The 21339-nt window shown below is 39.1% G+C and overlaps 3 protein-coding genes across 5 annotated transcripts in view; 1 reads left to right on the top strand and 2 right to left on the bottom strand.

The window, feature by feature from the left end:
- The window catches only part of APPL1 (adaptor protein, phosphotyrosine interacting with PH domain and leucine zipper 1), a 51516-nt gene that overhangs the window by 4960 nt on the left and 25217 nt on the right, over positions 1–21339 (bottom strand). The window lies entirely within an intron of this gene.
- The window catches only part of ASB14 (ankyrin repeat and SOCS box containing 14), a 65210-nt gene that overhangs the window by 22198 nt on the left and 21673 nt on the right, over positions 1–21339 (top strand). The window lies entirely within an intron of this gene.
- LOC119230356 (homeobox expressed in ES cells 1) lies at positions 6239–15033 on the bottom strand. Of its 3 annotated transcripts, XM_054694838.1 has the most exons (6): positions 14956–15033; positions 8855–8918; positions 7470–7736; positions 6983–7182; positions 6611–6712; positions 6239–6517 (listed from the first exon to the last, which is right to left on the bottom strand). In XM_054694838.1, the coding sequence occupies exons 3-6, from the start codon at positions 7624–7626 to the stop codon at positions 6419–6421; spliced, it is 558 nt and encodes a 185-aa protein (XP_054550813.1). In that variant the 5' UTR covers positions 7627–7736; positions 8855–8918; positions 14956–15033; the 3' UTR covers positions 6239–6418. The 3 variants fall into 3 exon arrangements, with proteins under 3 accessions (XP_054550813.1, XP_037347297.1, XP_054550821.1); XM_037491400.2 differs by lacking the exon at positions 14956–15033 and having other exon boundaries at positions 8855–8991; XM_054694846.1 differs by lacking the exons at positions 8855–8918; positions 14956–15033 and having other exon boundaries at positions 7470–8103.

The following is a 21339-nucleotide window of genomic DNA, read 5'->3' as shown; positions in this document are numbered from 1 at the left end:
AAGTTCAATCCCCAGCCAGGGTGCTGACCCACATGGAACAGCAGATCTGCCTGAATAAATAAATAAATTTTTAAAAAGATTTATTTATTTATTTTACAAGTGCTGGGGTGTAGGCCAGAGGTTGTAGGGGGGGTGAGAGATTCACCAGAGACAGAGTGGGGAACAGAACAGTCATATTGACTGAAATACACTGCTGAGGAGAGCAGTGGGCTAGACAGGAGAGGTCTGCTGTGCCATCTGGGCTAGCTCCCTGGCCAGGGATCAAACTCATGTTGCAGTGGCTGTCGATAGCTTGATAGTGCTGAGACTTAACTCCATGCGCCACCAGGGAGTCCCGAAATAAATATATCTTAAAAAAATAAAAACAAAGGGCCTCCCTGGTGGTGCAGGTTTTAAAAAACAGTGCCATCAGGCTGTTGGTGGCCACCCACTGCTGGCCAGGGAGCTAACCCATTTTGTGCAGCAGACCTCTCCTATCTAGCCAGCTTCTCCTTCAGCAGTGTATTTCAGTAGATCTGCCTGTTCTGCTCCCTACTGTCTCTGGTGAATTCTCTCACCCCCACACCTGGCCTGCACCCCAGGTCTTGTATGCATAAATAAATCAATCTTTTTTTTTTTCATATTTTTTAAGATTTATTTTATTTATACAAGAACCGGGGTACAGGCCAGATGTGCAGGAGGGTAAGAGGATTCACCAGAGACAGAGCGGGCAACAGAACAGGCAGACTGACAAAATACACTGCTGAGGGGAGCAGTGGGTGAGATAGGAGAGGTCTGCTCGCCATGTGGGTTGCTCCGAGGCCAGCAGGGATCGAACCAGCACTACAGAGGCTGCAGACAGCTTTACGGCGCTGCGCTCAACTGCCTGCACCACCAGGGAGGCCCAATAAACAAATCTTTAAAAAACTAAAAATAAAAATGCATAGAAGAGTTAAATGGCATTTCTCCAAAGAACACATGCAAATGTCCCCAGGTACATGAAAAAACATCCATCATCACTTACATAAATGATATCATAAAATACATATTTTGTAACTTGATTCTTTTTTTTTTTTAAGATTTATTTATTTTATACAAGAACTGGGGTACAGGTCAGAGGCATGGAGGGGTGAGAGAATTCACCAGAGACAGAGCAGGGAGCAGAACAGGCAGATGGACCAAAGACACTGCTGAGAGGAGCATCAGGCGAGACAGGAGAGGTCTGCTGTGCCATGTGGGTTTCTCCCTGTCCGGCTGGGAATTGAACCTGAGCTGCAGAGGCTGCAGACACCCTCATAGCACGGCGCTCAACCCTCTGTGCCACCGGGGAGGCCTGATTCTTTTATGCAACATTCTATATTTTAAGTCTACTAGTGTGATTTGTGTAAATAAAAATTATTGTATGTGGAATACTAGCATCTCTAAACGAATGAATACAACTGGATTTCTTCTACAAATTGCTGATGGCAAAAGAACTTTAACCTAGTGATTGTTGTTAAAAACTTAATTTAAAGTCTTATATTTATATAGACAAGGGTATTAATTTTGTTTAGCTAAAGTATCACTTATATTTAGATAATATATTATTTCTAAGGAATTCTTGTAATTTTTAAGAGAGTTTGATTACGTAAGCCACCAAACATAGGATGTCTTACCTGCTCCCTAAGCCCTCCCCACAAATGTAGTGGTTGGAAACTCACTTAGAGGCTGGGGATTGAAAGAATATAGGCAGGCTTAGCTGGACTTAGCTCTAGACTGCAATTTGGATTCAAGTCTGTTTCATGTTTTTCAATTTGGAGTCCAGTGTAAAAGAACAGCAGTTATTCAGGATACCTTTTCCTCTTGGCTACAGCAGAAGTACAAGCAGGCAAGGGGAAGACACAGTGACTCTGGAGGCTCTGCCCTGGAAGTGGTGCAGCATCATTTCTGACCACATTGCGTTGGCTAAAGAAAATCTCATGACCAAACCTAACATCAATATTTTCTGCCCTCTGTAATGGATGGTACATGCTAATGGACATATATATAATTTTAAAATATTCAGGACACAAAGAATTGCAAAAAGTATTCAACCTACCACAGACTGCTAAGAAAGAACAGACGAAGTAGGATTGGCCAGATAAGAAAATACAAGTTATCAATTAATATACCAAAAGTTAAACTTCAAATTAAAACAATGAGAAATCAATAAATGAAAAATTGCTAAGAAAGAAAATTTCTCATGACAGCATCAGAAGCAAAAGCAGGTAAGTAAAGTCAACTACCTGAGTGAATAAGTTGCTGGGTTAAACATGATCCACTTCTTGCATCTTTAGAAATTTTAAAATGTCCCAAGGCTTGTACCACTTTTAATTCACTGTGTTCTCCTTTTCACACTTCATTTAAAAAACCTGTCAAATTTCCCTTCGGACTGTCTCTCTGTAATCTCCCCTGGCTTTTCATCCCAAGGCCCCCACCCTCACCCAGGCTATTGGTAACTTCAAATATACATACTCCCTGGTGCACAAGGGGTTAAGACATTACCCACAGCCACTACAGCACGAGTTCGATCCCCAGTCAGGGAGCTACCCACATGGCACAGCAGGCCTCTCCTGTCTTGCCCGCTGCTCCCCTCAGCAGTGTACTTCAGTCAGTCTGCCTGTTCTGTTCCCCACTCTGTTTCTGGTGAATCCTCTCACCCCTCCCCACACCTCTGGTCTGTACTCCAGTTATTGTATGCATAAATATATAAATCTTTAAAAAAAAAATCACCATGTCATAAAATACTAAATCAAGGAGATGATTCATTAGTCCATCCTCAGAGATCTGGAGGAAGAGAACAGACAAGAAGATCTTAAAATGCTGGTAATGCTCTACTAGGTAGAAAGTAAACAACAAACCTTTTAGCCTGGAGTTTCATTTGTGGGACTCAATAATGCCTGTTAATGCCAATAAGCTTACCAAAGCATCAGGGGAAAAGGAATAGGGTAGGAATAAGAAGAAAACAGAGAAGAAAATGGGCATGGGTGAGGAGAGGAGGAAGGAGGAGTGGTAGGGGCCACCAAGAGCTGCTAGGCTGCTGTGGAGTGATAACCTAGCAGGATACAGGATTAGAGCCTGTGTGTTTTGAGGGGAAGATAATTCTATCTTGGGTCTTCATTTACATTTTCATCTTGCTTAATTTTTCCTCAAACTTAGTATCTAGGTTTTGACAGGAGAGTCAAAATGAACATTAAATTTAGCCAAAGGTGCTTGGCAGTGTTTTTAGTCCAATGGTACTCTGTGAAATGGAGACAAGTCAGCATTTGTCATACTTTGATTTGAGTTCCACATCAAATAAATGGACTAGCATAGCTTCCTGCCCTTAGAAGTTGACATAATCCCCAGGTTGATGCTGTGTGTTGGGCTCAGTAATGGGGATTTATGCTATTCGTGTGATGTGTGATAAGATGCAGGAGGTGAAAGAAAGCGGCTATTAACACTGATTAACTCTAAAGTTGACCACCAGCACACACAGCCATTGTTTCCACCAGCACTCTTTAGTGATGGGCTTTGTCTAGCTGGCTTCACAAAAGACAAATGCCATTACAGGAGACCAAATAACCTCATTTAGGGAGTTGTCAGATAATAGAGACGCTCCAGGTATTAGCCTGACTGCATTAGTTTGATTTGTTACTACGTTCACCTTGTCCTGGGCATTAATGGAGACAAAGGCTTGGAATTAACCAGGAGCAGAGATAAGCTGTGGATTAGAGCCTGTGTGTTTTCAGGGAAAGATAATTCTATCTTGGGTTTTCATTTACATTTTCATCTTGCTTAATTTTTCCTCAAACCTAGTATCCAGTTTTTCCCTCTGAATATCATTATGTTCTTTCTAAAATACTAGCAATTATAATTTAAAAAAAAGTTGCTGACTCATTATTTCCTTTAACAAAATTAGTTTTTTATCGTCTAGGTTTTTAAAATTATTTTAGGGGAAATATACTAATGATCTTCATAGTATCTTGATTTTGAATATTCTTATACATTAAGGATTCACCTTACAAAATTATAATAGATCTGATAGTCTGTCATTAGTATCTGAAAATATAAAAGGCTGTGCAATAATTCATGGTTATTGTATTAATATTACAATTCTAGTATTACATTTTTTCTGACTTCTAATTGTTACAGCTCAGTTACAAATGTATCATTTCTATATTAATGATTTCAGATATAAACATGTAATCCAGTTATAAACATCATTTATTTCAATTATAGACAAAATAAAATTTTAGGACCACATGAATTAATTACATTGTGACTGTAATATAGGTGTGATTGGTTTTATATTAAAAATAAATTAAAATTTAAAAATAATAATGTATTACATGTTGTTGATGTTTTACTTTTTCCTAGCATCTATAGTTTTATATAAAATCCTCAATCTATTCAGAAATTTGGAGGTTAAATTAATTTTAGATAAACTCTAGATGATTTTTCTTTGGAAATTTCAATCTGTGACAAGCACTACTTCAAAAATGCTTAAGAAGCAATATTGTGGAATAGTTTGTTATATACAGACCTTGAAGTTTACCTTGAACTAGACAGAGCTATATGTCTGACATGGCAAGAGATCAGAAAAACACTTCTATGCACAAAAACATCTATAAAATGTTTAATGGTAATTATTTCTTAAGGATGAGATTTGAGGGAAATTTGACTCTATTTTTACTGTTTGAATTTTCAACAGTACCTTTGGGATTAAAATAAAAGGCTATCTGAAAAGCACAAAGATGTGATACTTTGCCTTCCAATCAATTCCTGCTGACTTCAAGTCCTCCAACTAAATTTCACAGGAATCTAATGAAGAGCAAAAGCTTGTGGTGGATAAGTATCAACAAATACAATTCATATATAGTGCTTGATATTTTATGCCAATAGAAGCAGCTCTTTATATGGAAAAAGTGATGCAGTCTGACTGTAAAGACTCTCTTGGAATCATTTAATCTCTCTGGTCTTCCTGTTACTGCCAGGCTCCCTCTACGCTTCTTTCCCCTCCATCTCAGCAATAATGGAACAGAACAGAATAAGCACAACTTGTGCCTGGCCAGTTGTTGGGGCACCACTCTTTACTCAAAATGTGCTTTCAGTAAATTATTTTAAAAAGCTCTAAACCTGAACGATGCTACTTTTCCTCAGAAATAGTATGCACACTACCTCTAGTCTTCCTCCTGCAACAAAAAAAGAAAAAGAAGAAAAAATAGATGGTAGGTATAGATTTAATAATTCAGTGAGAACCTTTTACTCTGGTCATCACTGGTAGAGAAAAGGACAGAGAATGAAAGAAGGGGAACAAGGGAGAATTCAATTCAAAAGAGAGAAACTGAAATATGGCTTCCAGGGGACAAAGTCAGAGAGTCCTCAAGTTAAAATTTCAAAAAGAATGCCCACTTTCGTGGTCTTCCCTTAATTAACGAGAAGACAAATACCCAAATTTCCAGTGGAGAGGATTCCATTCTTGTGGTACTAATCCTATTCCCATCTTTAACTGACAGATATAATGAGAAAATGGGAAATGTAAAGAAAATGCAGTCTTTATCACTTAGAAAGTACCCTGATTTTTTTCTAGTAACTATGACTGAACACATACCAAAAGGCAGGTCAGTTGTCCTACTTTTTCTTTCTACGCATTACTTATAATATGATATGCAGTTGATTAGGAACCATTAAACTAGATACAGATATAAGCCAGATGATAATGAAGCATTTTCCTAGTACATTAAATGAACTAGGAAAAATATATTAAAATTTGCATTTATCTGCCACTTCTTTTGTGCAATGTAATACCAATGGTATGAATAGGAATAACTGGTACTTTCATATCTCTACTTTGGCACAATAACTTTGCTTTAAAGAAAAAAGCTATTTGAAGCCGGCATGCAATAAGTATTTGTTTTGATCCATAGTAAGAAATTCTATTGTCTTATGCCAAAAATAAAAAGAAACTACAGATCCATGAATAAATGAATAAATCACATTCTATAGCATATTTAAGGATAATGTTTCAAAATGCACTTGAAGGAAACTAACTGCAACAACTAACTCCCAACTCAACTAAACTTTGTGCCATTCCTCAGTTTATTTTACTTGAAATATTTGTAAATGGAATCTTGATTGTGGAGTCACTTAGCCGTGAGTTTACTTATTTTGCAAACTAATTTATTAGATTAAATTGTTGACTTAAAAATAGTTGTCATTTCTGAAAATGTTTATTAAAATATATATGAAAAGTCTTTACCGTAACTAAAAGTGCGCAAATATAATGGGTGCCATATTATACTAGTAATTATTTACAATATATTTTCAGGAAAAAAAAGGGCAATACTCAAATTAAAATGTAGAAAAGAAAACATCACATTTTAACACATGTTCTTCATGTACTGCATCTGGAAGATAATTTCACATGTTTAGTTTTTATCTATTCCAGGAGATTTGTGTTGAAATTATTTTTGGCCATTAGAAATTGTGATTCTCTATGGGACCTTTTCAGTTTTGCACGTCGATTTTGGAACCAGATCTAAAATTAAGGAAAAATAAAACAGGTCTCAGAAACATTTCAATATTCTTAACATTTCAATCATCATGATTAACAACTAAATTTGAAAATTACCTGGATTCTGTCCTCTTCTAGATTCAATTTTTGAGCTAAGTCTTCTCTGATATCAATGCCAGGATAACAGTTTACTCTAAAGACATTTTCCAACACCTCAATCTAAGAATAAGGAAATCATTCTTTAAAATGTTAATATTTGGTTCATCATCATAAAACGGATTTTAATTTGTACAACAAAATTATTGTATTTAAGTCTTGAACAATTCATCTGTATGTCTTTTTTTAAATGACTATCCAGAAACTGTTTGAAAAATGATAGGCTATTGTGTCTTGAATAAGGCTTCTAAACTGAGATCCTAAAGCAAATGAACTTTCTTCAACAGGGTTAAAGCCTTTGTATTATCATTATTGGTTGAAAAAACTTCCCACCTGGTTTTGAGTAAAGGCAGTTCTTGGTCTTCGGCCTCTATACCAACTCAACTCTCTTTTCAAAGACAGTCTTTCTGAGACTGAAAAGCAATTTTCATATTTCAAAACTCTTTCTTCTGGCACTGAGTGATCCACAGTACTAGGGAATGAGATTCCATTAGGAAGGCCCAGGACATGTAGACATAGGTTAACATCGTTCCCTAAAAACAGAAAAATACACCCTATCTTAGGTGTCCACTTTTATATTCCAAAGAGTTCTATAGGAAGTAATTTCAGGAAGCTGTCTTAAATTTTCTAAGTGGGATTCTTCCAGTTTCACAAAAAAATGAACCTCTCATAAGTCAAACCCTTCGTTACAGAAAAGATTCTGGTCTCTGAATATCATTATTGATATCCTTATTATGGTTTCTCTCTGACTTTATGCAGAAATAAAACCCAAAGACTGAGAATGAAATAACAAAGTTTAAAAAATTAAATTGTGGCATACCTGATGAGCCACAGGTGTCTGTCCAGGGTCTGTGGGGTTTCATTGATGGAACACAGTCTTTCTTCTGATCCAGTCCTAAGATGCTCTCAATTGAAAAGGAGCAGGGTGAAGGTTTGCCTTCGCCAAGTCGAGCACCTTCCTGAAGACTGGGAGACATCCTTGCATGGGCTGGATGGAGCGACAGCTCTGGCCTCTCCGTGTCTCTTAGCTAGCACTGCCCCACGTGTACAAGGCTGGGATCTTCCAGCAGTTCACCTTATGGCTCAGCTGACAAGGGGGTTGGATTTAAGAACGTCACTAATTAAAATCCTGTCTTAGAAAGTTTTAGCATGTCAATGAACACTGGCCCAGCCAGCAGCCAGAGGAGTTAATTGTTTATTTGTTTGCAAGTAATTAGCAACTAATGGCTACACCAGGGGGGCCACCTACAGGGACAAAAAGTGTTATCTCTCCTAAGCAGAACACAGACTTAACTTTCTCGAAAGAAGTGATGCACAAACTAGCACTCCTCTTTTATTTGAAATCATTAATGTATAAAATCAAGCTTTTTATTCTGAAGTTTATACTTTCATGGACTCCAGTTACGAAAACACACAAGCAAGATAGGAAAGCAGTCAAGTAATAAATAATCTAATTTAAGTGAATTTTCTTCCAAGGAAATTGGAAAAAATAATAATCTCTTAATGCTATTACTGTAATTCTGATGAAAATGCCTGTTTTCATATGCATATGTAATAGTGAATGTTGTCAATGAAAACACAATAGTATTTGGAGTGCAGCATACTGGAAAAGGTTGGCAATGATATTAACACTGAGTGTAATTGTCTTCCAAGTGCCTGGATTAATTTATAAGGAATAGTTGCACCAAGTATTTTAAATAATTAATGAGCTAATTTCCTTCTTTTATGTTTTCTTTTAAATGAGAAACATACAAGCTAATATGAAGATTCATATGCAATCACTTCCAAGTAATTTAAAAGCATGACTGTTCAAACTCAAGGGAATATTTTTCTCTCCCCAGCACAGTAAAGAAAAGAACATCATTTATTGTATTTTTTACAATACAATAAACACCTGTGATAGGGCGCTCAAAAGGATAAGTAATCCAGCACAGAATATTTAAATGTTATAGAACTGAGAAAACCTGACATTAAAAGAGTAATAAAGATGTTAATGGGGAATCTTTTAAAGTGTCCACTGCCCCAAAGAGGGGTGATACTTTTAGTTCTTGTACTCTGCTGCTCCTCTTCCAGTACCTCTTTGATGATAAATTTAAATGTTTAAATGTTTATCCAGCATTTAAACAACTAGTGGGTGTTTCTCAGGGGAAGAGGAAAAGTAGTCTCCAATGAGAGAGGAAACAGTCTTCACAGGATGGAGCTCACCTTCAGCAGAGATGGTCCGATCATGGTGACACAAATGTTAAGCTGAATTCCTCCTGTGAAAGCTCTAGCATGAAAAAGGATTCACAACAACATGCACACAAAAAGTTTACAGATATATAAGTAAAACCATTCTTAGAATAAATAAACTAGTAAACATTTACACTTCATGCAAGTTATGCCCCCATTATGTCTTGGAATATAGACAGTGCAAAGGTGAGAGTGACCTTACTCTTTAGGATCTTCCGAGATTTCTTTCTCTCTTTGAGATATTTATTCAATTTTTCATTGATTCACTTCACAATTGGTAGAGCACCTATTCAGTACCAGAAAAACCTGAATAGTATCCTTGTCTTCCCAAAGTTCACAGTGGTGTGGGGTGGGGAGATAGGCAGTGAACAAAAATTGTAAGTAAGTTATCCCGTACGTTAGTGAAAGAGAAGAATGGAATAAGTAAACAGGCAAACCAGGTAAGCAGGCTCATCAGTACTGGGGGGTAGAAGGAGTCTCACGTAGATCTCTCATTCCTACAGATTAGTGCATCAGAAGCACAACTTGTAAGAATGCTGTAACTTACACTGAAACAATGCCAGTCCCCAATTTCTTCTTTATTAACAAGGACTTTTTATTTTTTGATGACATGATGATCCAATTTTATTTATTTAACATTTTTTAAAAAATATTTATTTATTTATTTTTACAAGCACTGGGTACAGCCAGAAGGGCGGGAGGGTATGAGAACTCACCAGAGCCAGAGCAGGGAGCAGAGCAGGCAGAAGGACCGAAGCACACCACTGAGGGGAGCAGAGGGCAGCAGGGGAGGTCCACGCGCCATGCGGGACCCCCCTCCGGCGGCCCGGGAGCAGCCGGGGATCTAACCGACTCCGCAGAGGCTGACATTTTTATTTTCTTACATTGTTGTTCATTTTTGTACAATATTTAATTCTCCATTCAGGTGTAGCTCCCATAAGTCCTCCACAACACATCACCTGTGAACAGTCACCATAGTTCCTTGTGCTCTTCCCTCCCCTATTTTGATTCATCTCCATCCCCCTCCCCTGCTGTATGCCTCAGATCTATAGTTTGCCTGCAAGCTTTGTCTACTTTTTTTTTTGACCCTAACAAAGACTTTAAAAAATTTTTTTCTTTTTTTAAGATTTTTATGCAAGAACTGGAGTACAGTCAGAGGCGTGGGAGGGTGAGAGATTTCACCAGACAGAGTGGGGAGCAGAACAGGCAGACAACTGAAATAACACTGCTGAGGGGAGCAGCAGGCGAGGCAGGAGAGGTCTGCTGTGCCATGTGGGTTTCTCCCTTTCTGGCTGGGAATTGAACTCGTGCTGCGGAGGCTGCAGACAGCTTCAGAGGGGAGGCTGCAGACAGCTTCTTAGGGCGGCGCTCAACCTGCTGCGCCACCGGGGAGGCCCTAACAAAGACATATTGATAGCTTTATTCAGTTTGACTTGACTTCATTTGAATTTATATAACACCATGTTATATCTATGGATAAGTAGATGAAAATAAAAGTAGGAAAGAATTTCTCTAACAATGGGGAAATGTTACAAACTCTACAAAGAACTCATACAATTCAACAAGTAAACAATAATCTAATCAAAATGGTTTGAAGACCTAAACAGTCACTTTCCAAAAAAGACATACAGATAGCCAATAGACACATGAAAATGTGTCTCATCAAAATGCAAATCAAAACCATAATGAGATATTACTTCAGATCTGTGAGAATGGCCCATATTAACATGCTTGGGTGAGGGCCTAGAGAAAAAGGAACCCATGTACACTGTTGGTGGGAATGTAGACTAGTCCAGCCCCTATGGAAAACAGTGTGGAGATTTCTCAAAATATTAACAATAGATCTGCCCTATGACACAACCATTCCACTCCTAGGTATTTTCCCAAAGAATACCACAACCTTCATTTAAAGGGATGTATGCATTCCTATATTCACTGCAGCACTATTTACCAACAGCCAAGTTATAGAAACAATCTAAATGCCCAGTAACAGATGAGTGGTTTAGATATACAGTAGAATATTACTCACCTATTTTTAAAAAAGATGAGATTTTGACATTTACAACAATTTCTTTGAAGATCTTATTTATTTTTGTGTAGAAGAACTGGGGTGTAGGCCAGAGGTGCAGGGTGGGGTAAGAGGATTTATTATAGACAGAATGGAGAGCAGAAGAGACAGATTTACTGAAATACACTGCTCAGGGGAGCAGGGGGCGAGACAGGAGAGGTCTGCAGTGCCATGTGGGTTAGCTCCCTGGCTGAGGATCAAACTCACGTTGTAGCAGTGATAACTGCTGAGACTTAACCCGTAGGCCACCAGGAAGGCCCAACTTTTTCAACAATTTGGATGGAATGGGAGGGGGTTATGCTAACTAAAATAAATCAAGAGAAAGAAGAATGGCAGATGATTTCATTCATATGTGGAGTATAAAGAAACAATACAAAGGAACAGACAAAAGCAAAATCTGAAATTTTGACTACAGAATTGAGGCTACCAGAGGGAAAAGGTGTGGGTGGAGTGCTAACAGGGAAGGGAACTGATGAACTAAGGTGGAGGATTATTTGTACTTTGGAGGTGGGCATGGTATATAGTAACATACATCTGAAGAAGTGTGAACCTGTACCCCTAAAACATGTGGTGCTATAAACCAAAATTGCCTCAATAAAAAATTAATTCTAATAAATAAAAATGCATATATTCTACCATGGAATATTACTCAGCATTCAAAAAAGATAAACACATGCAATTTGCAGCAATATGGATGGCGCTGGAAGGGATCATGCTCAGAGAAATAAGCCAGAAAGAAAAAGAAAAATACCGGATGGTCTCATTCATAGCAGGAATCTAGAAAACTTAAATAAGGGACCAGGAAAATGAATAACTATAAGAAAGTGAAAATCAAAATCAACAAAAAACTATGAACCAGAGACACTCTATGGGGGGTAAGGGGTGGGAGGGGAGGGATTGGGGTCAAAATAAGGGGGTTGCAATTGTATGGGGAATATAAAAATAAAATTTATTATATAAAAAAATAAAAGATTATGATGAGAGACACAATAAACATATCAGCAACAAAAAAAATGCATATATTCACTCAATGAAATTTTATATATTTTTTTTAAGATTTATTTTTTATGCATACAAGAGCTGGGGTACAGGCCAAAGATGCAGGGGTTGAGAGGATTCACGAGAGACAGAGTGGGGAACAGAACAGGCAGACTGACTGAAATACACTGCTGAGGGGAGCAGCGGGCGAATCAGGAGAGGTGTGCTGTGCCATGTGGGTTGCTCTCTGGCCGGCCGGGGATCGAACTTGTGCTGCAGAGGCTGAAGATTGTTTCATAGTGCGGTGTTTAACCCCTTGCACCACCAGGGAGGCCCTCAATGGAATTTTAGAAGCTACTAAATTAATATGTGCCACATACCCCTCGACGTGCTAGAGATCAGTGATGAATAAAATAAGAGCAAGGTAATTTCAGAGAGTGATTCACTGAAAAGAATAAACAAAGTGATAGTAAAGAATCATAATGGGGGAGGGGTGACTGCTAACAGGAGGAATTGGTCTTTAAGTGTAGTGGTTGGGGGAAGCCTTTCTAAGGAGGTAACACTTTAGCTGAAACTGAGAATGAGAAAGAGCCACTACACCAAAATCTTGAGAAAAAAAGCATTCCAGTCAAGGGGAATAGCATGTACAAAGGTCTTACAGTGGAAAAGCACTGGAATATTTGGGAAGAAAAAGGAAGTAGCCAAAGGAAAGTGAGTGGTACCAGATGTGTTTTTTGGGAGAGCTAGGTAGGGAAGGATAACGGATGGCATTATCCATCTCTTGTAAAAGGAAGCCAGGGTAGTGTTTTAAACTGGGACTGATATGATAGTATGAGTTGTTTTACTCACGCTTCTGACATTGAACAAGTATGTACTTTCTATACCAAGCAATTCTCTAGTTCTCTAAGATACCAGTTAGCTATCCTTCCATTCAGTTTGATTCTGACACTGCTGGTCTTAGCACAGAACCCACAGGTTAAGGGCTTAATCTCACATGACTGCCCCCAATTTAGATGCCAGTCACAAGTCCCAGGTTGCCACATATACTTTTATTTATAAATCCATGGTCCCTACAACCCCCTCCTCATGTTAAATTCTTTGTTAGAATAACACAGAACTCAGGAAGGCACTTTGCTTACATTTACTAGTTAATTATAAATAATACAAATCAGGCACATGCAAATGGAAGAAATATACAGGATATGAGGGAAGGGGCACAGAGCTTTCATGTCCTCTCCGGGCACATCATCTTTCCAGTACCTCAATATGTTCACCAAAGCTGTTTAGTGACTGGGAAAAATAACTCATTGTATAAGTTACAGAGATTTTTGAAGTTATTTAATACATAGCATTTTGGAAGAAATAATTTAATAACTCAGGGGTAGAAGAATACTTCTTCAGATGGATTAACAAAGAAGTGAGTAAAAAGAAGGCATTAGGGATAACTGTTCTTTGGTTTAGCAAATGCAGTGCCATTTGCTGGGGTATGGAAACCTGGGATATGGGGAGGAAAGGGTTGGGGAGAAATGAAATGCTCCTGTTTGGATAGCAAGTAGGCTATTGGATTAATGAATATGAGCTCAGGGCTGGAACTCTATGTTTATTAAAACTACTAAAAGTCCTAAGTTTGCATGAGATCATCCAATTAATGGGCCTAGATAAAAGAAGGATCTCAGGACCAATTCTGGGATTCCAACATTTGAAAGTTGGAGAAGAGAAGCTGGAGGAGTAGTTAAGCAGGAGAAAACTCTGGACATCTGTTAATAGACCCAAGAGAGGAAAAAAAATCAAGGTGATGGATGGCTACAATAGCCTCTTAAGTGGTCTTCCTGCTTCCATCCTTGACATCCTATGTATTTCTTTTTTTCTTTTCTTTTCTTTTTTTTTTTTTTTTTTTTGGTGGGACCCTCGCCTGCGGCCAGGGAACTAACCCGGGCAGACTTGCAGCCCAGCGCTCAACCGCTGCGCCACCAGGGGAGGCCGACATCCTATGTATTTCTATCAACAAAGCAAGATCATTTAAAAACATAGACTAGGGCCTCCTTGGTTGTGCGAGGGGTAAATCCTGCACTATGAAGCTATCAGCAGCCACTGCAGCATGAGTTGGATCTGGCCAGAGAGCTAATCCACATGGCTCAGCAGACTTCTGTCTTGCCTGCTGCTCCCCTCAGCAGCGTATTTCTGTCAGTCTGCCTGTTCTGCCTCCCGCTCTGTTTCTGTTGATTCCTCTCACCCCCTAAAACTCCAACCTCTGGCATACACCCTAGCTCTTGTAAGCTTAAATAAACAAATCTTTTTTATTTTTATTTAGAAAATTTTGGTTTGCTTTATGTTGGTTGTGTTTGGTAGTATAGGATTCTGCTACCCCCTTCAGCTTTTTCTTTTCTTTTTTTTTTTTTTTTTTTTTAAAGATTTATTTATTTATTTATACAAGCACTGGGTACAGCCAGAAGTGCGGAAGGGTGAGAGAATTCACCAGAGCCAGAGCAGGGAGCAGAACAGGCAGAAGGACCGAAGTGCACTGCTGAGGGGAGCAGCGGGTGGCAGGAGAGGTCTGTGCGCCATGTGGGACCCTCCTCCAGTGGCCGGGGAGCAGCCGGGGATCGAACCAGCGCTGCAGAGGCTGTGGGCAGCCTCGCAACCCAGCGCCCAACCACTGCGCCACCGGGGAGGCTCAATAAACAAATCTTTTAAAAAATAAAAACACAGATCATTCTATGTCCTAATACTCTTCAAAAATAGCTTCTTATCTTAGTAAAAGTCAGTCTTTACAGTGGCCCATAGGGTACTACGTGATCTGCCAGCTCCCCTTCGTTCTCTGATCACATATTCTATTATTCTTTTTCATACTTAAACTGTTTCAGCCATATTGAATTTTTCTTCTTCCTGAAAACACCAGGCATAATCCTACCTCAAGCCTTCATACTGACTGCTTTCACCATCTGAAAATGTTCCTCCCCCACATATCCTCATGACTCATTCTTTTAAGTCCTTTGAGTATTTCCTCATATATCATCTTGAGACTTACCCTTTTCATCCCTTTTAATATTGCAACCTCTCTCCCAGGAATCCTGATGCTTCTTGCCCTGCTCCAAATGTTGTTCTGTTGTGTTTATTATTTCTTGCCATATTATTTAACATGTGCTTGTTACATTTATTGTTTGTTGTATTTCCTGTCTATAGGATTTTTACATGTTTTTTTCCATTCCCTAGTATTTAAAACATTGCTTGGCTCATACAAGATGAGAGAATAAATGAATGGTCAGCTGTGTCCATGGCACCGAGAGGCTGAATAAGACAAAGACAGAATGTATTCAGCTTTGTTAACAAGGAGGTTACTGGCAACTTTGGCAAACTGGAGGAATAGAAAAAAAAAAAGTAAGACAAAGTAAATTAAAGAGTGAATGGGACATTTCTGGTCTAGCAATATGCTGGGGTATGCTTCCTGAAAAACTTTTCTATTAAACAACTAGATTCTGGATAAAACCTACTTCAAATGCATTGCTGAAATTTAAACAAGATTGGTAGTGGGAACAAGAAAACTCAGGCTAGCTAAATCAGATTCAGGTTTTCTCCAGATTCAATATTTAAAGATAAAACAGGGGGGCCTCCCTGGTAGTACAAGGGGTTGAGTCTCAGCACTATGAAGCTATAGGCAGCCACCGAAGCACAAGTTCAATCCTCCACCAGGGAGCTAACCCCCATATGGTGCAGCAAACATCTCCTGCCTTGCCCGCTGATCCCCAGCTCTTGTATGCATAAATAAATAAATCTTTAAAATAAAGATAAAACAGTTTAGGATTTAGAACTCTGAGGGGCTCAGACTTATACTTCAGTGCATTTAATCTAATCACTGTAGATTAAATGGGCACTGTTAATTCACTGAAGAATTTGATTGTTATTAATAACATTGTTTCTGGGGAATGAATGTTAAATCAATTTAAAGTGGCCTCCCTGGTGGTGCAAGGGGTTAAGCACACCGCACTATGAAACAATCCGCAGCCTCTGCAGCTCGAGTTCGATCCCCGGCTGGCCAGGGAGCAACCCACATGGCGAGGCGGACCTCTCCTGTCTCGCCCACTGTTCCCCTCAGCAGTGAATCTGTTATAGAGCAGGGAGAGGGGCAGCCCAAACCCCGCAAACCTGCCTATTCTAAATGGGTTCTGCCATCCGCCGCATCAACACAAAACACATGAGACTAATGGGAAAGATTTTTAATAAAACTAGGAAACAATACAGGTAAGGCAAAGAGTCTAGTTTCTAAATGAAGCACCCAAAGTTACCCGTCCCCTTGTGGGTAAAAGTCCATCCATATGGGATTGGCCCAGAGCAAGGCCCCAAAGCCTACCACAAGTCTAAAGCATCTTCCAGTGGGGACCCACAGAAAAGGGTCACAAACAACCAGACAAGCCTGGAAGGAAAAGAGCAAAATCAACATCAAGATAAAAGCTGCCATTGTCACCTCCCCATGGGTCTCACCCACATCTGTGTCACCTAGTCCACGACCAAAAGACAAGCGCAGTTTCTTCACGTGTCTCTAGGCTCCATGCGCCTCTTCCAGGTCTCCTGGCTCCATCCTGCTTCCTTCCTCAGTCTCTTCTGCAGCTTCTCCTCTTCCTGCTCAGCTCCACCCTCCCTTGGGTGGGGCAGGGAACCTCCCCCTTTCCTGGGACCACCCTGTTACAATTTCAGTCAGCCTGCCTGTTCTGTTCCCCACTGTCTCTGGTGAATCCTCTCACCCCCCCCCCACATATCTGCCCTGTACCCCAGCTTTTGCATGCAAAAATAAATAAATCTTTAAAAAAAATAAAATAAAATGAACTCTTAAATCACAACAAATATTTGCTAAACTCCAGCAGGTGCATTGGGTATCAAGGAGGTTAAATGATTTCTGCCCTCAAGAAACTTATGATCAAGAAAATAGTAATTAATATTAATTTTGTTAGGTGTGGTAGTATGATTATAATTTAAAAATTTTTTTTTTATTTTTTATTTATATAAGAGCCGGGGAACAGGCCAGATGCACGGGAGGGTGAGAGGATCCACCAGAGACAGAGCAGGGAACAGAACAGGCAGACTGACGAAATACACTGCTGAGGGGAGCAGCGGGTGAGATAGGAGAGGTCTGCTCGCCATGTGGGTTGCTCCGAGGCTGCCGGGGATTGAATTGGTACTGCAGAGGCTGCAGACAGCTTCATAGAGCTGCGCTCAACTGCCTGCGCCACCAGGGAGGACCCCTGAATATAATTTTTAAAAGTCCTTTAAAAAGAGATTCTACTTAAGTATTTATAGGTGAAATTTCTTGATGTCTGGGTTTGGCCCTAAAATACTTCAGAAGGGGAGGTATATAACAATAATGTAAGTCAATGTTACCTCAATAAAAATAAAACAAAGTACTTCAAGAAAACAAAGAAATAATTGAAGCAAATGCTGCAAAACTATGCTAGGTGTAGAACTGGAGTGATGGGATTTATTATCTCTAATGTCAATTTATTACCTTAATGAATAGAAATATAATAATGTGGATTTGTTATGCTCTCTATTTTTGTAAACAATAAAATTATCTTAGCCTTCTAGGAATACCAATTAATAAATATAAAATTACAAAATAAGAAAATATCAAACATGTATACACAAAAAGTTAGGGAGCAGAAATGGACCCAATGTGTTTGTGTAAGTTAACTCTGAGATAGACTGCCTGGGTCCAAATTCTAGTTTCAACTTTTTTTAGCTATGTGACCTTAGACATGTAAATTAGTTCTCTATGCCTCAGCATCCGTCCTCTAGAATAAAATGGGAATAGTTACATCTTCTTTTTTTCTTTTTCTTTTTTTTTGTGGGACCCTCGCCGGCAGCTGAGGAATGAACAGGCGCTGCAGATCCTGTGGGCAGCCTCTCAGCCCAACGCTCAACTGCTGCGCCACCAGGGGAGGCCTGGAAATAGTCACGTTTTCTAATTGAGCAGTAAATGAGATAGTACTTGCAAAGCCCTGAGAATAGTGCCTGAAACATTATCAACATTTTAAAAGCTGTTTGTTACCATTTATTATTACCATTATTAATTTTATTATGAAGGTTTTTTTGAGGCAGAGATGTTTCCAGACAAGATCAGAGGAGGAAAAAAATATCAGAGAAAAGAAACTTAAGGACAACCAGGGTTGGGGCGGGGAGGGGTGTGTGTGTGTGTGTGTGTGTGTGTGTGTGTGTTGAAGGAACAGGGAGGATGTTAATGTGATTCCCATGTTCCTAGGCAACCAGATGGGTGATGACATCATTAACTAAGAAGGGACCATAGAGGGAGAGTTTATCATTTGGTAATTGTATTTCTAACCATATAAGAAATGCACAAGTATTTAGCAAACTGAATCACACCAGAATTGAAACAAAGTTTCCAAAATGAGATGGTAAATATTAATGCAATCTAGCAGCAATAATTTAAAAGCTAAGATACTGAAAATAGTTGCAAAGCCTTTAGAGGTATGACTTTAGAATAGAATAAAGGTATGACTTCAGAATACAAAACAACATTGTTACACACCTCAAATATGTAACTAAAAAGCAAGTTTGTTTTACTACTAGAAAATACCTGGAAATAACAACTATTTCATAAATTCAAAAACTCAAATATTAGTGCAATTATCTCAAAATATACATATGTATTTCTAAAAGGTTATAATAAAGAAATCAGGCAGCCACCATAATTACCATTGGGTCCTTTCTTATAGGTACTACCTAAGAATTCTCAGGGTATCTGGGTCCCTATCAATATGGCTATTGTATGGGAAACAGGCAGAAAAGAGTAGAAAGGAGCTCTGGAATATTTTGAGTGGCCAGAGGTCTTATTCCTTCCCAGGACCTATAACCTCTTCTTAAGTACCTATGTACTTAAGTACCTATGTACCTATTACTAAGTACCTATGTACTTAATCTCTCCTATAAGTACATTATAAAAAATGTTTCTTTCTCTAACCATTTAATAGTAGTTGCTGGTATGATGCTCTAATATGGCTGAATACTTCAGTGTTGTTGTTGTTGGTTTTTTTTTTTTGTAAACAAGGACATTCTCCTACATATCACAATAAAGCCATCAAGGTCAGGAAATTAACACTGATATTTCATTACCATATAATCATTAAATCCTATTCAAGTGTCATCAATTGTTCCAAATAAAATCCTCTAAAGCAAAACACAGTTCAAAATCACATATTGCTTGTGTGTATCTCTTTAGTCTCATCCGGTCAGCGATAGGTCATATTTTCTTGACTTTCATAAGCTAGACAAGTTACAAGTTACTTCATTTAAGGCTTTTTGGAAGTTTTCTCATGATTTGATTCAGGTTAAACAACTTTGGCAGCATGTTATAGATGTGGAGTTGTGTTCTCATTATTTCCTATCGGTAGCACATGACTTTAATTTGTCCCATTACTGGCGATATTTAACTTTGAACACTTGATTGAGTTCTACTAGGTTTCTCCACAATGTTATTTTGTTCCCCTTTGTAATGGAGTATTTTATAGAGAAGGTAATTTAAATCTAAATATTCTGTTTTTCAAAAACCTTATTTACGGGCCTCCCCGGTGGCGCAGCGGTTGAGCGCTGGGTTGCGGAGCTGCCCGCGGCCTCTGCAACGCAGGTTCAATCTCCGGCTGCTCCCCGGCCACCAGAGGAGGGTTCCACATGGCGCGCAGACCTCTCCTGCCGCCCGCTGCTCCCCTCAGCAGTGTACTTCGGTCCTTCTGCCTGCTCTGCTCCCCGCTCTGCCTCTGGTGAATTCTCTCACCCTCCCGCGCTTCTGACTGTACCCAGTGCATGTATAAACAAACAAATAAATAAATAAATAAATAAATAAATAAAACATGCCTCTATTTAAAAAAAAAACCTTATTTACATCAGTAGGCACTCATGACTTCTTATTTTATTTAATGAGTTATATAACCTAATTATTTATTGTGATGTTGAAATTTCCCCTCATCTGGTTAAAGGGACAGTCCCTGAAGTAGACTTCTGTGTCATTTTGACACATCACTTTTGAACATGTCCTACTTTCTGGCACACCAAGATGTCCCAGAACATGTTCTTTTTCTTGCTCAGCCTTAGAGTCAGTCATTTCTTTAAGAAGCCCTAGTTCTTTTTAATGGACAATGGTGTTTGGAGGCCAAGATCTGAACTCAGGTATGTGTTCATTGTTGTGGGGGTGTCTCTGTCCCTAGGTGCTCTCAATGAAAGAGTTAGGAAGCATGTGCATGCACATAATGCATATACACATTTACATCTATATTTATTCTTATACATTTATTGAAATCTATGAGTTTTCATAAATACTTCCAATTGCAATTTAATACCATAGAGTTTGTGTTTCCTTTCCATAGTTGTAATCCCCGCTGACAATGAGAAACCTGATATCCATGATTTTCAATGTATTTACTTGTATGATCTATCCCCTGATGTAACCAAACTTCACTGCCACCATCCCCTCACAAAGAAACCCTCCTCCTTCACTTGAGTTTGACACCTCATCCAAAGGTCCCCTATAGGATGAAGCTTTTCTTACTGCATGCACTAGTGCTTCCCCATGCATAAATATCCTTTTTTTTACTGCTTGGGTTCTGACAACCTACACTCAATCTCTCTCTACATGAATGTCCTCTTCATTCCACTCGGGGGTCTAATATCCTGCACCAGGTTCCCCTTCTTCATGGATACTCCTCTTACTCCTTGAGTTCTGAAATTCTGCACCATGCTCCCCCTGGGTGCAAAAGCTCTCCTCATGATGCATGGTCACCCCACTTTTGCTCCTATATTCTGTTCCAGGTTGCCCCACCAACTAAACATCCTCTTTACCTCTCTTTTACTCTGACACTCTCCCACCTCTGCCCCTTGTAGATGTCTTCCTCACCTTGTACAGGCTCTGATACCCACGTGATGCTCCTTTGGGGCTGCCCTCATCCCATTTCTGGTCCACCATGGTTCACCCACCATGCATAGACTCCTGCTTTATTTGGTTTCATCTAATGACTCTAGGACTAAATTATTCACCTGTTTTTACATGAAATAATTCTCTTCTATTATTAAGACATTGTTTTTGATTTATTTATAGGACATAACTTAGCTAACCCACTAATATAATTTTTCCTTCGAATCAATATATCTCATAAACTACAGAGTTTACTTAAGACAATGTTAACTTGCCCATAGTTTATGATATTGTATATAACTAATTCATTTAGCTTCCCAAACATTTGTTTCAAGCCAAAACTTACTTTTTAAAAAAAGATTTATTTATTTATGCATACAAGAACTGGGGTGTAGACCAGAAGTGCGGGGCGTGAAAAGACTCACCAGAGAGAGCAGGGAGCAGAACAGGCAGATCCACTGAAATACACGTACCATGTGGGTTGCTCCCTGGCCAGCC

The sequence above is a fragment of the Talpa occidentalis genome, unplaced genomic scaffold, assembly GCF_014898055.3.
Source record: "Talpa occidentalis isolate TD23 unplaced genomic scaffold, MPIMG_talOcc4v2.1 talOcc4.10, whole genome shotgun sequence".
NCBI classification, from domain to species: domain Eukaryota; kingdom Metazoa; phylum Chordata; class Mammalia; order Eulipotyphla; family Talpidae; genus Talpa; species Talpa occidentalis.
The sequence above is the reverse complement of the archived record's forward strand: the minus strand, read 5'-3'. Positions and strand labels throughout refer to the sequence as shown.